The sequence below is a fragment of the Ambystoma mexicanum genome, chromosome 1q, assembly GCF_040938575.1.
Source record: "Ambystoma mexicanum isolate Mex_15411 chromosome 1q, UKY_AmexF1_1, whole genome shotgun sequence".
NCBI lineage: Eukaryota > Metazoa > Chordata > Amphibia > Caudata > Ambystomatidae > Ambystoma > Ambystoma mexicanum.
Window position 1 is genome coordinate 1,335,838,004 of NC_090922.1, and position 12,838 is coordinate 1,335,850,841.

General features: G+C 50.3%; 1 protein-coding gene across 2 annotated transcripts in view; it reads right to left on the minus strand.

Annotated features, from left to right (window-relative positions):
- Positions 1-12,838, minus strand: part of ZFYVE9 (zinc finger FYVE-type containing 9) — a 1,362,935-nt gene that overhangs the window by 615,451 nt on the left and 734,646 nt on the right. For both annotated transcript variants that reach the window (XM_069642200.1, XM_069642199.1), the window contains exon 11: positions 3,821-4,045. In XM_069642200.1, the coding sequence (XP_069498301.1) occupies positions 3,821-4,045 (225 nt within the window). The remainder of the gene's footprint in view (positions 1-3,820; positions 4,046-12,838) is intronic.

Here is a 12,838-nt window from a genome sequence, read left to right on the forward strand (position 1 = left end):
CCACCCTGCCCGCCCTGAAACGCAAGTTCAAGATAGTGAGGAAGTGGAGGGCTTTGGCGCATCCTCTGACAAATTGGCCTTCCGCCTGCTCCAAAGGCAATACAGACTCTGTCCTGTCCAAGAAGAGTGCACATCCAAGCCTGCTTCTCCGCGGCCTTCAACAACACAGCCAAAGTCTAACATCTGCAAAGAGCTGGCCAACTCTCCTGTTCCCTCCCCAAGTCCGATCTATGAAAGTGTCATCGAAACAGGTGCTACCCAGCTCCACAAGAACCACATTGATACCCTCGCTCCAGCCTTGGCCGATTTCTGCAATCACTCTTTTGCCACTGGATCTTTCCCCTCTCTTCCCCAAGCACTCCCTTGTGCAACCCCTCCTTAAAAAGCCTTTTGTCGACCCTACCTGTCTGCCAAACTATAGTCCGACCTCCATCACTCCTTCCCTGGGCAAACTGCTGGATAAGCTGGCCATCTCCCAGCTTACTCTCCACACTGAATCTGTTGGTTGTCTCCATGACCATCAGTCTGGCTTCAGAGCAACCAGAGGCATGGAAACTGCTCTTATGAAGACCCATGGATATCTGCTCATTAATCTAGATTCTAGCCTTTCTTCTGTCCTCATCCTCCTTGACCTTTCCTCTGCTTTTGACACGGTCAATCACACCATCCTGATCAAATCGACTCTGCGAGAACCTTGGCATCATCGATCAGTGCCTGGAGTGGTTGTCCACCTTGATTTTTGACCGACCCTCCCAGGTCCAACTTGGGTCTTTTCTCTCCACCACCTCTCCCCACATGTGGTGTTCCCTAGGGCTCCAACCTCTCACCCTGGCTCTTCAATGTCTACTTGGCATCTTTAGCCCATCTTATCTCTACCTTCTCCTTTAACTTTGTGTTATGCAGATGACACGCAACTTTCTTTCAGGCTCCATTCAGCCTCCTCTCCTCTCTCCCTCATTTCTGACTGTCTATCCTTGATTCAGGACTGGTGCACCTCGAACGATATCTGCCTTAATGCCAGTAAGACCGAGACCCTTCTCATTGGGACTCCTGCTCTCGCTTTCCCTCTCTCACTCTGGCCATCTTACTTGGGCCCTCTTCCTTCGCCTTCCAGCGAGGCAAAAAACATTAGTGTCCTCTCCGACTCACTCTCTCCTCACATTACGGACCTTGCCAAGAAGCCCACTACCAGCTGCACCTCCTCAGAGGAATTCTTCCTTTTCTCACTTTCCCCAAAAGCTCACTGTCTCCAGAGCCCTGGTTCTCTCTAGGCTGGGCTACTTCAACAGCCTCTTTCTCAATCTGCCTTCCTCTGCAACTAATCCAGAACAGGACTGCGAGACTTGACTGGTTCTTGGCCTCAAGCCCAGGGACTGTATCTCTCCAGCCCTGAAATCTCTCCACTGGCTCCCGGTGGTTGAAAGGATCAAGTCCAAGACCCTCTGCATTGTTCACAAGGCCTTCTGGGAAGAGGGACCAGCACTACATCCAACTCTCTGTTCCAAAACACCTTCCGTCTCGAGCCCTTTGCTCAGCCACCTCCAACTCTCTTGAGGCTCAGACGCTTCTCCGGCAGAGTCTGGGGTAGATCTCTCTCAGCAGGTGCCTCCCTTTGGAATGGCCTCCCTGCCCCTCTCAAACCTCAGCCAGCCAGCCAATCTGTACAAAGATGATATGAGGAGGGGGGGAGGTGGGGCCAGAGGACTCTGCCCCCCCCGACCAGCATTTTGCCTCCTACAGACTAATGCCAAGCAGGCGCCTTATATACTGTTTGACTTGGTCACTGGATAACGGCATAGCTCATCCAAAATGGTCTTACTTACAAGGGATTCTGCAGTCTGCTTTCTTGCATGGCCGGGGTTCGGTTGGGACAAGTTACTTAACATAATGCTAGCCTATGCAAAAATACATTGTAGCTCTTGTTTCGCATTACTTTCTATATTATAAACATTTATATATAAATACACCTTCCCGCCATACTCTGAACACTTCACTCAATATTCTTATATTTTATATGGTACAGAAATTCTCCTAAAAAGACTTGTTGCCATAGTACTCTATGTCGTGCATTGAATCTTTTAGTCTCCATTTAGAATACATGGGCTTTTGACAGACAGCCAACAGCTGCTGAGTTACCTCGTGCTCTCCGCCAGCCTTAGCCTCGATGACGCAATGCCTGTAGTCTATTTTTAGCACAGGCTGCATTCACCGTGCTTTGAGATTTTAAAAGGAACTACAATTTAACAGTTATTACAAATTCATTCAACTAAATAGTTATTTGCACCTTATATTTAAGTACTAACTATCTTCATTTAGTGACTATACTCCCCCCTGGACTATTGTAGTGCTTATAAAATAGTTAACAGAAGTCTTTCCTAATTCTAAAGTGCTTCGGAATCTTGGGAATGAAGAAAAGCACCAACTCCTTCCTAACAAGGCCTAGTAAAATAGTTTGTTTTGTCCTCCCTCTGTCTTCCCTCCCTTGCCTTGTCACGCCTAGAAACACTTATGTACAGGTGCATTATAAACAATTTATCATATCATTATATACTGTGTGGGTGGATAAGGGACCACAATGTTGGAACCCATTGGTAACTCTTTGCTTTATTGAAAGGTAAGCCTAGGAATAAGGAATATTGAATTTCATATGTCCTAAATAGTTCTGCCACAACCTCAGTCAATTATGTGCCCCGTGCTGAGGATCTCATGGGCCAGGTAATGGCTCAAAGATGCTTAAAAGGAAATGTGCCAAGGAGTCTGAGCCAGAGGTCAAAAGGAAAGGACTTGGACCCACAAATTCAGCTTAAGGGATTATGGCTTTCGGGGCCAACTTCGAATGGTTGAGCTTGGCCCGAGGCCTCCCTCTTTCTGACAGAATACTAGTTTATGCATATTTGGAGGGAACAAAAAGAGGCAGAGAATAGTATGTGCGTCCATTTGGATGAGCAAGGCTACTTCGTATCACTGGGCTTACACAGACCAATTTAAAGCTAAAGCACTCTGGAATTCTTCCTGTAATGAGGTCTTCATTAAATATCCTGGCTGAGCCCTAGAGAAAACCCAGTGAAAGCTCCAGCCAGCAAATAAGGTCCAAAGGACAATTTGGTCTGAAAGCAGATATTCAGCAGAGAGGTAATCTAAAGATTGTGAACACACTACAACCCGGATGCTCCTGCTGGAACAGTAACTCAATGGAAAGGAGTGGTTATGCTTTTGTGTGATTAACATGCCAAAGGAAATTGATGGCGGTTGCTTAAAGGTGTCTTCGCACCCGACAAGCCACACCAAAACTAACTTGAAGAAGAGCGAGTTGAAACCATGCAGAGGACAAGGGTGATCCAGATGAAGGCATTTCAAGCAAATACCATGTCAATGCATTGCCTGAAACCTTGCTTGTGGGGCATAACCTGACAGAGCTACAGAAAATAAACCATAGGAAAGAGGAGCTGTGATCCAGGGCTACTTTCCGATCCAAGTGGAAATTATGCAAGATGTTCCCTCTGTGTATGTGTCCACATATATGGCTCAGTTTAACTTATGTATGAAGCCTGCTGTGTGCTCAAGTAGTGTTGCCTTACCGGAGAATATACAGTTTGTATGGGGTAAATGGCACAATGATGTGCGTTATACAGACTGCGTTGGGCAGGAAAGAAACAGTGAGTTTTTAGATGACAAGTGAGATTCCCTTTAAAAAGGTGAATAGATTAGTCAAGCTTCGACAAGGGACACCACAGACTACATTATGAACATACAAATATTCATCATTATGATGCTTGCCACATAGGGATTAATCCTAAGGCTTTGCTTAATTGTTACTTACGCCTGTATTCAGCTCCAAGCCGTAGCATTAACCGTATGGGGAATACTTTTGCCCATGGCGTCTCCCACTTCTGAATCAGGATGCCGAATAGGTAGGGTGGAGTTGGAAGCACGAGGTCCTGAAGAGATTGATACGTTACTGCAACATAGAGAAATCCACCATGCTCCTTGCTACCAAGAAAACTCTGGTTCAAGAAAGAATGTCCCAGGCATCCTACAACATTTCCTAGAAGAGTACAACATATTGGTTTGAAGCAGCTGGAGAATAGCATGGATGTGAATGATTATTGTGCAGAGAATTTTAAATTAGAATATTTCCAACAATAAGAATATTACAACGAGGACATCAGCAACACAATTTGATTTAACAAAGTTACACATGACATAATTTACAATGCAACCTATAGATCAGGAAATACTGCCATGCAGAAGGAGCTACACTTAAAATGTTGATATCTTGCACATTCTTAAAAAGACATTCAAGCAATTATCTGTGGGACCCCGAAATTACCGATATCCTTCAACCGTCCGTTCTCCTCTTGCTCTGCCTGCTCATCGAGTCCCAGCCGGTACCATGGATAGACAAGCATTGGAATGTTCCAAAAATAGAATGAAGGACTTAAAGCCATCCATGCTCCATGATAGCAAATGTGTAAAAATGTAAACAGTCTTTGCAGACTGAGGAAAACAGGTGATTGTTTATAACAAGGACCCGCCTCCTTCCTTTGGCAACATCAAATCATTTTTTTATTCTCCTGGCGCTGAAGAGCAAATCTGTCCTTATTACAAATGTCTTCACTTTGCACATGTACCGCACAACCAAGATCTTCTTAAACCACCATTCTATTGGAATACCAAGGTAAACCCTTCCAGAGCCTACGTGGAAGTTGCACCTCGGTTTCACTCTCAGGCAGTAGCACTACGTTCTTCACACAGTTCTATTGATTATACATTCTCTTTGCTTCATGACCCTATATATGGTTTTCTCTCACATGCTGAATGTCCACAACATCTCTGATACCATCTCTGATGGCACCCCTGTCCATGCATCCTGGATACAGTGTGGGGTTTTGTTTGTACCTTCTCAGTAATTCAGAAAGTGTCACTCTTGTGGTGCAGTGTGGCACTATTCTATATTGGAAACATGCTGCATAACAACCCTGACCCAGTCACCTCCAGTTCACATGGCAATTCTAAACACATCCATGAGGGTGCGACCGAACCTTTCAACACATGTTCAACATTTTCTATATCTCTAGAAACCAGTTGAAGTCCATTGGCTGAGAATTTTGTTTGGAAAGCCTTCACAACAAAAGATTGATTCCAGAAACTTTAGAATACTCTTGGAGCTCTCATCTATGGTAACACAGAGCATGGAATGTTCCAACAACAAAATGAAGAACTTAAATAAAGCTTTTCATGTTCCACGATAGGAACTTTGTATACATGTAAACACAGACTGTTTGCAGACTGAGGAAAACAGATGGTTGCTTATAACCAAATGTGTATGAAGGTTTCCCTAACAAAGATGCAGATATAAAATTAAGGAACAAGTTACTTACCTGTAACTGTTGTTCTTCAGCATGGGTCTGGCATGGATTCACATGCTCATGAATATTCCCCGTCAGGCCGGGAATCCTCGGTATAGAAAAAAATCAGTATCAGTTTCGTTTCTGATCTGTCTTTCTTAGTAGTAACCAATCACTGGTCTCTGGGTCATACTGCCCCCAGCCAATGACTGCCCTCTCCCTAAATCCAGCCTCCAGGAGCCATCCTCAGATTTGGTAGCACGTAAAGTGGCAGTATGACCAAGTGAAGAGCCGCAGAGGGGTAGGCGGGAGGGTTCGCATGTGAATCCATGCCAGACCCATGCTGGAGAACAACAGTTACAGGTAAGTAACTTGTTCCTTCTCCAGCATGGGGTCTGGCATGGATTCACATGCTCATGAAAAAGAATACATAGAAGTACACACATGCACAACCACGGGAGGTGGCAACAGGCTCAACATTAAGCAATACAACAACTCAACATTAACCAACTCTTTCCTCCTCACCAGGCTCACCTTAGGCGAACAGGTTGCGCAGCACTGCTTGGCCGACCCTGGACTCCTTCCTGGAGTCCCGATCGATGCAGTAGAATCTTGTGAAGGTGTGCGTCGACCTCCACGTCGCAGCCCTGCAGATGTCCAGCAGGGGCACACCAGACAGGAACGTCGTGGTAGCAGCGATCGCTCTGGTCGAATGGGCTCTCGGACGGCCGGGCAGCGGTCGGTTTGCCAACCGGTGACAGTGCATGATGCAGCCGGAGAGCCATCTGGAAATGGAAGTCTTCGAGAGAGCCTTCCCTTGATTCACAGGTCCAAAGTTCGCAAACAGCTGTGACGTCTTCCGAAAACTCTTCGTGCGCTCCACGTAGAACTTCAGCGCTCTAGCTACATCCAGCGAGTGCAGAGTCCTCTCAGCCGGCGACGAAGGCGACGGGAAGAAAACTGGCAACACCAAGGGCTCGTTGAGGTGGAAGTCCGACGGCACCTTGGGCATAAAGGATGGGTGCGTCCTCAGCACCACCCTCGTGTCATGAAAAGTCAAGTATGGAGGCTTGCAAGACAGGGCCTGGATCTCTCCCACTCGTCGTGCAGAGGTGATGGCCACGAGGAATGCTGTCTTCCACGACAAACTTCAACGGCACTGAATGCATAGGCTCGAATGGGGCCCCCCCCATGAGCCTAGTCGGCACCACGTTGAGCTCCCACGCCGGGGCAGGGGCCTTCACCGGCGGGAATGATCGGAACAGTCCTTTCATAAATTCCTTCACCAGTCGATGAGACCACAAGTACGCCCGTCCCGTCGTCCTGGTATATCGGGAGATTGCAGCCAGATGTATTTTGATGGAGGCGTGAGCCAGTCCAGCTTTGGCCAAGGACAGTAGGTACGGCAGTACTTGAGGGGCCGTAATCCGCAGAGGGTTAATCTTCTGTGCACGGCACCAGACAGAGAACCTCTTCCATTTGTGTCCGTAGCACTTGAGAGTTGAGGATTCCCTGGCCTTCGCAAGAACCTCTCTGCAGTCGGCCGGGATGTCGTATCCTCCAAACTCTAGTGCTGCAGGAGCCAGGCCTGCAAGTTCAGCGACTCTGGTTTGTGATGAAGAATGGCGCCGCCTCCTCTGGAGAGAAGATCCGTGTCTGTCGGCAGCTTGACTGGTGTGGACGCTGACAAGTCCAGAAGGTCCGGGAACCAGATCTGCCTCGGCCACGCCGGTGCGACGAGGATCATCCTGCACCGGGACCTCTTGAGCTGGTTGACGAGCCGGAGTAGCAACAGCAACGGCGGGAACGCATAAAGGAACAGGCCGTCCCAATGGAACGAGAAAGCATCGCCCATGCTCCTCGATTGGGGAAACCTGCTGGCGAACCTCCGGCACTTGGAGTTCGCTGCCGTCGCAAAGAGATCGATCTGGGGTTCGCCCCATCGTCGGAAGAGTCGGTCCACTTGATCCTGGCGCAGTTCCCACTCGTGGCACGAGCGCAGCTCTCTGCTGAGTGAGTCGACGATCATGTTTTTTATTCCTGCCAAATGAAGAGGCACCAGAAACATCCCTTGGGCGACGGCCCAATGCCACAGATCCTGGGCTTCCTTGGATAGGGCCGGGGATCTGGTTCCGCCCTGCTTCCGAATGTAAAACATCGTGGTGGTGTTGTCGGTGAAGATCGTCACCACCTTGCCCTTGAGGGACGGGAGGAAGGACCTGAGGGCCCAGAACACTGCACAGAGCTCCAAGATGTTGATGTGGAGAGTCTCCTCCTCCGGGAGCCAAGGCCTCTCGCGTGGAGACCTCCGGAGTGCGCTCCCCAACCTTCCAGGGAGGCGTCCGTCGTCACCGTCACCTGGTGGGCCGGGGCTAGGAAACCTGTTCCCGCCGTCAGATGAGAGCGGACACCCCACCATCGTATCGCCTGACGGATCGCTTCGTCGAGCGGGATCCTGTCCTCGAAGCTGCCCGTCGTCTGGATCCAGTGGGCGTCGAGGAATTCTTGCAAGGGCCGCATCCGAAGTATGCAGTGGCACACCAGATAAATGCAGGAGGACATCATTCCGAGGATGGACTTGATAGACCTCACTCTGGCCACGTTCGTGACCAGTAGACGTTGCACCTTTCCCAGGATGGTCCTTATCCTTTCCTCCGACGGTGAGGCCCGCCGCGCCACTGTGTCGAGCTGTGCTCCCAAAAACAGGGCGACTTGCGACGGGACCAGGTGGGATTTTGGAAAGTTGATTGAGAACCCCAGGTCCATGAGCAGCTGGATGGTCTTTGCAGTGTGTTCCACGGCGAGCTCCCTTGTCCTTTCCCGTATGAGCCAGTTGTCCAGGTAGGGGTAGACGTGGATCCCCTGCAGGCGTAGCCGCGCCACCACCGGTGCTAGGCACTTGGTGAACACCCTGGGTGCCGATTTTAATCCGAACGGGAGGGCCTTGAACTGGTAGTGCCGCCCTTTGACCACGAACCTGAGGAACTTTCGGTGTCTCTTTAGAATAGGGATGTGGAAGTATGCATCCTCCAAGTCCAACGACGACAGGAAATGGCCCTATTCCAGCTGTTCCAGCACGTGCTGGAGGGTGACCATCCGGAACTTCTGTGCCTTGATGTATTTGTTCAGTCGTCGCAGGTCCAGGATGGGACGCCATCCTCCTGTCTTCTTCTTTACGAGGAAGTATCTTGAGTAAACTCCAGAGCCCCGAAGCCTCTTTGGAACGAGCTCGATGGCACCTTTCCTGAGCATCGCCCTTACTTCCAACAGCAGTTGAGGGACGTGATTTTCCTTCCTGGCCACGGAAGGAATGCGGGGTCATCTCTTGTGGAACTCGAGGGCGTGCTCCAGGGCGTCCAGCACCCAACGGTCGGTTGAGATGGACTCCCACACGCCGACGAACTTAGTCAGCCGGCCACCCACCGGGGTGCTTCGGCGCGGGCCCGACCCGACGGTCGCTTCAATCTTGCTTGGAGGCCGCTTTGCCTCCTTGACCACCTTGGCGACGACAGCGGGATCCACCTGACTTGCCGTGTCCCCTGTAGGCCTCCTGCGACGAAGATCTTGCCGCTTGACGGTACGTAGAGGAGCTGCTGCCAGCGTCCTTGGAGGCACCCTGTCTGCCTCCGGAGCTCCGAAAGGACAGCCGTCACTGTTGGAGCACACCCAGTGCACGGGCCGTCTCCATGTCCGTCTTGATCGCCTGAAGGGACTCATCAACCGCCTTGCCAAAAAGGTTGTTCCCATCGAAGGTCATGTCCAAAACCTTGGTCTGTACGTCCTGGCGGAAATCCGTCGCCTTGAGGCATCCTCGTCGTCTCAGGCAAACGCCGTTGCCCAACTGATGGAAACCGGTGTCGGCGATGTCCGTAGCCACCGTAATGGCGTGGTCTGAGGCAATCTCACCTTCCTGTAAGAATTCCAGGGCCTCAGTTCTCTTGGCGTCCGGAAGGAAGTCCAACAGAGGGGTGATCTTGAACCATAACTCCCTGTCGTAGCGGGCTACGATGGCCAGGGCGTTGGCCGCCTTGATGGTCGTCGCTGCAGATGAGATGACCCGTCGTCCCATCGCATCCAGCTTCCTACCCTCGCCGTCCGGCGGGGAGGTTGAAGTCGAGGCCGATGCGCCCCCCCCCCCGCTTTCTTCTTGGCCGTCGCTGAAACGACCGAATCCGGGGTAGGTTGCGCCCTAAGGCACAAGGGGGCTGCGTCGGGGACCCGGTACTTCTTCTCGTACCGGTCCCTCTTCGCAGGAGCCGTGGCAGGGTTCTTGAGGAGGGCGAGCCCCTCATCCCAGATGTCATCAAGAAGCGGTACGGCGAGGACCGTCTTCCTTTTAGCCTCGCGCCGTTGGTAAAGGTACCCTTCCTTCTTTTCTTCAGGGAAGAGCTGGAAGAGCTCGGATGCCCTGGGCAGCGTAGACAAATTTCCCCGACCAAGTTATCCAGAGACCGTTCCCCTTGGACCGGTTCTGGGGGTACCTGGAGACATAGTCTTGGCATTGGGCGTTCTCCTGAGTAGCGAACAGGTCGATCTCTGGGAACCCCCATTCTGCGAAGACGCTGGATACAATGAATTCGTGCAGTTGCCATTCGTATTCTTCTGGCAGAGGAAAATCTCTGCTGAGTACATTTGCTAGAAGATTGAGTTCCCCTGGAACATGTTGGGACAACAAAAACATCTTGTGTTTGAGAGCCCATATCCAAAAGTTTTGGGACAGCTTGGATAGCCCTGGAGAGTGAGTGCCCCCCTGTTTGTTCAGGTAATACTGTCGGTTAAGACCAGCACCGTCTTCCCTTGCAGTTGTACCTGAAAGGCTTTCAATGCTTTGAACACTGCTAATAGCTCCAGTAAGTTTATATGATTGGATGCTACTTGAGAGGACCACACTCTTTGGGCTGTCTGCTGAAGCAGGTGTGCTCCCCACCCAGTGTGAGATGCGTCTGTCGTAAGAGTGGCTTCCACTGCAGGGGTGGTGAAGATTTTCCCTTTCAGGAGGTTTTCCCTCGACCACCACTGCAGAGAGAGAACGAGGGCTGGCGAGACAACTACCAGATCTTCCCATTGTCCGCTGGCCTGACACCACTGGCTGTTGAACCACTCTTGCATGGGACGCATGCGCAGCTGCGCGCGGGGAACCAAGTAAATACATGACGCCATCATCACTAGCAACCGCATGGCTTTGCGTACCATCACCTCTCGACTGGCTACATATTGAGGAATCAGAGAGCATGTTCTGAACCCTCTCGCTGGAGGGGAAGACAGGACCGTCTTCTTACCGAATTAATGCCCCCAGAAATTATTTTACTTGGCTGGGGACTAGGCTGGACTTCCTTTCTTTGATTGAAAAACACAGGCTGAGGAGATCTACTGTTTTTTGGGTGTTTGAAAAACAAGCGCCGAACGAGTCCCCCGTAATGAGCCAGTCGTCAAGGTAAGGGTAAATTGGGACTGATTGTCTGCGCAGGTGTGCTGCTGCCACTGCCAGAACTTTGGTAAACACCCTTGGCGCCGAGGCGATGCCGAAGGGGAGTACTTTGAACTGGTAGTGTTTGTCCTGGATCATGAACCTTAGGTATTTTCTGTGTGCTGGCAACATTGAAACATGAAGGTATGCATCTTTCATATCCAATGTTGCCATAGAGTCTGCCCGTTTCAGCAATGGGATCACTTCTTGTAGTGTTACCATGCAAAACTTGTGGGGTTTTATGAACTTATTCGCTGGGCGCAGATCTAGAACAGGATGCATGCTGAGATCCTTTTTGGGTACAAGGAAGTACCCAGAATAAATACCCTTGTTTACCTGAAAAATAGGGACGGCTTCTATGGCGTCCTTTCCCAGAGGTGCTTCCACCTCTTGAATCAGGATGTTTAGATGGTCCGGTGAAAGGCGCCGTGAGCGCGGCGGTCTGAACTGTGGAGGTCGGGAGAAATCCATGCAATAACCATGGGCGACCGTCTTTAAGAACCACTGGTCAGAAGTTATGCCCTCCCATGCCTTGAGGAAAGATGTTAATCGCCCCCTGACCAGGGAGGCATGGGAGGGGACCTGGACTTGGTGGTCATTTCTGACCGGAGGCCGTGGCTCCTCTGGGATTGGGGCCTCTGCCTCTACCCTTGCCGTGTTTCTGACCCCTTGAGTGATAGTAAGCGGGGCTTCAAGATGTTTGGTTATTGTTGAAGCTGCCCGTGCCGTAGTTGTTTTGACCGGCACAAGCTTGTCCTCGAAAGGACCGCCGAGAGTTATTACCCGTCTGGGAAGAGGGGTTTTTGTGTAATTTGTTGCAGAGACTTTATGGTCTCATGCTGCTCCTTGGCTGTCTCCAACGCTTCATCAACTGCTTTCCCAAAGAGGTTTGACTCTTCGCTGGGCATATTAATGAGGGAGGCCAGAGTTTCAGGTCTAAACCCCGATGTATGCAGCCATGCGTGTCTCTTCAGAAGAGTCCCTTGTGCAAGGGATCTGCCAGATGTTTCCGCAGTATCCAGAATGTTTTTAGCCACAATCTGGTTAACCAGTTTTCCTTCCGCAACAATGGCGAGAAGCTTGGTCCTGGCCGGTTCCGGGACCTCCTGAAAGCCTTCTTGGAGCAGGTTCCATTTGGGCATCAGCATAGCTTGCTAATAGCGTATTATTAGCAACCCAATTGGTATATGCAGCTGCTGACGTGACACGTTTGCCTAGGGCATACAATCTTTTAGACTCCTTGCCCGGAGTTGATTCTCCAGTGGCAAGGGGTACCCCTGCCCTCTTACGAGTAGTGGTCACCACCAGTGAGTCCGGTATGGCATGCCCCTTGATATATAGAGGGTCGGAAGGAGAAGGCCGAAATAATTTTTCGACTCTCGGGTTCACGGCCCTTGTCTGGCCAGGTGTGACTAAAGATGGAGCTATCCGCCTCTTAACAGAGTTAAGGAGGGGAATGGATTGACTTGCTAGAGGTTTTTCCTTAATAATGTCCTCCACAAAATCCTGCTCAGGCAAAGCCTCTTGAGCGGCAATTTTGAAGAATTATGCTGCTCTTTTCAACATGGTGTTGAAAGCCATTTGGTCATCCACAGGGGAGGCCTGGCGAGCCGGAGTGGAAGGAGGAGAATCGATGCACGAAATATCAGAGGCCTGATCTTGATGTGACCAAGGATCCTGTCCTTCTTGCTGGGTTTCCTCCCAGTTCTCTGTCTCTTGCTAATCTTCATAATTTGAGAAAAGAGGATTCCTTTTCTTCAGTATAGATGTCCCTGTATGTGTCTGTTAGGGAGAATTCTCTCTTTAGGCTGAATTTCCTAACCTAGTGAGTCCCCCAGCAGCTTTGCTGGATTTCTGGAGTTTGTTGTTTTCCTCCTGCCAAGAGTGAGACTCTTTCTCCCACTCTTGGACATGATTTATGGTATTCCTTTGACTGGTAATGTGTTTTATGGGCTATGGGGTCCTTTACTCCATAGGGTCTCATGTGTTTTTACTATGTGTGTTACACAGCACCCTCCGTGCA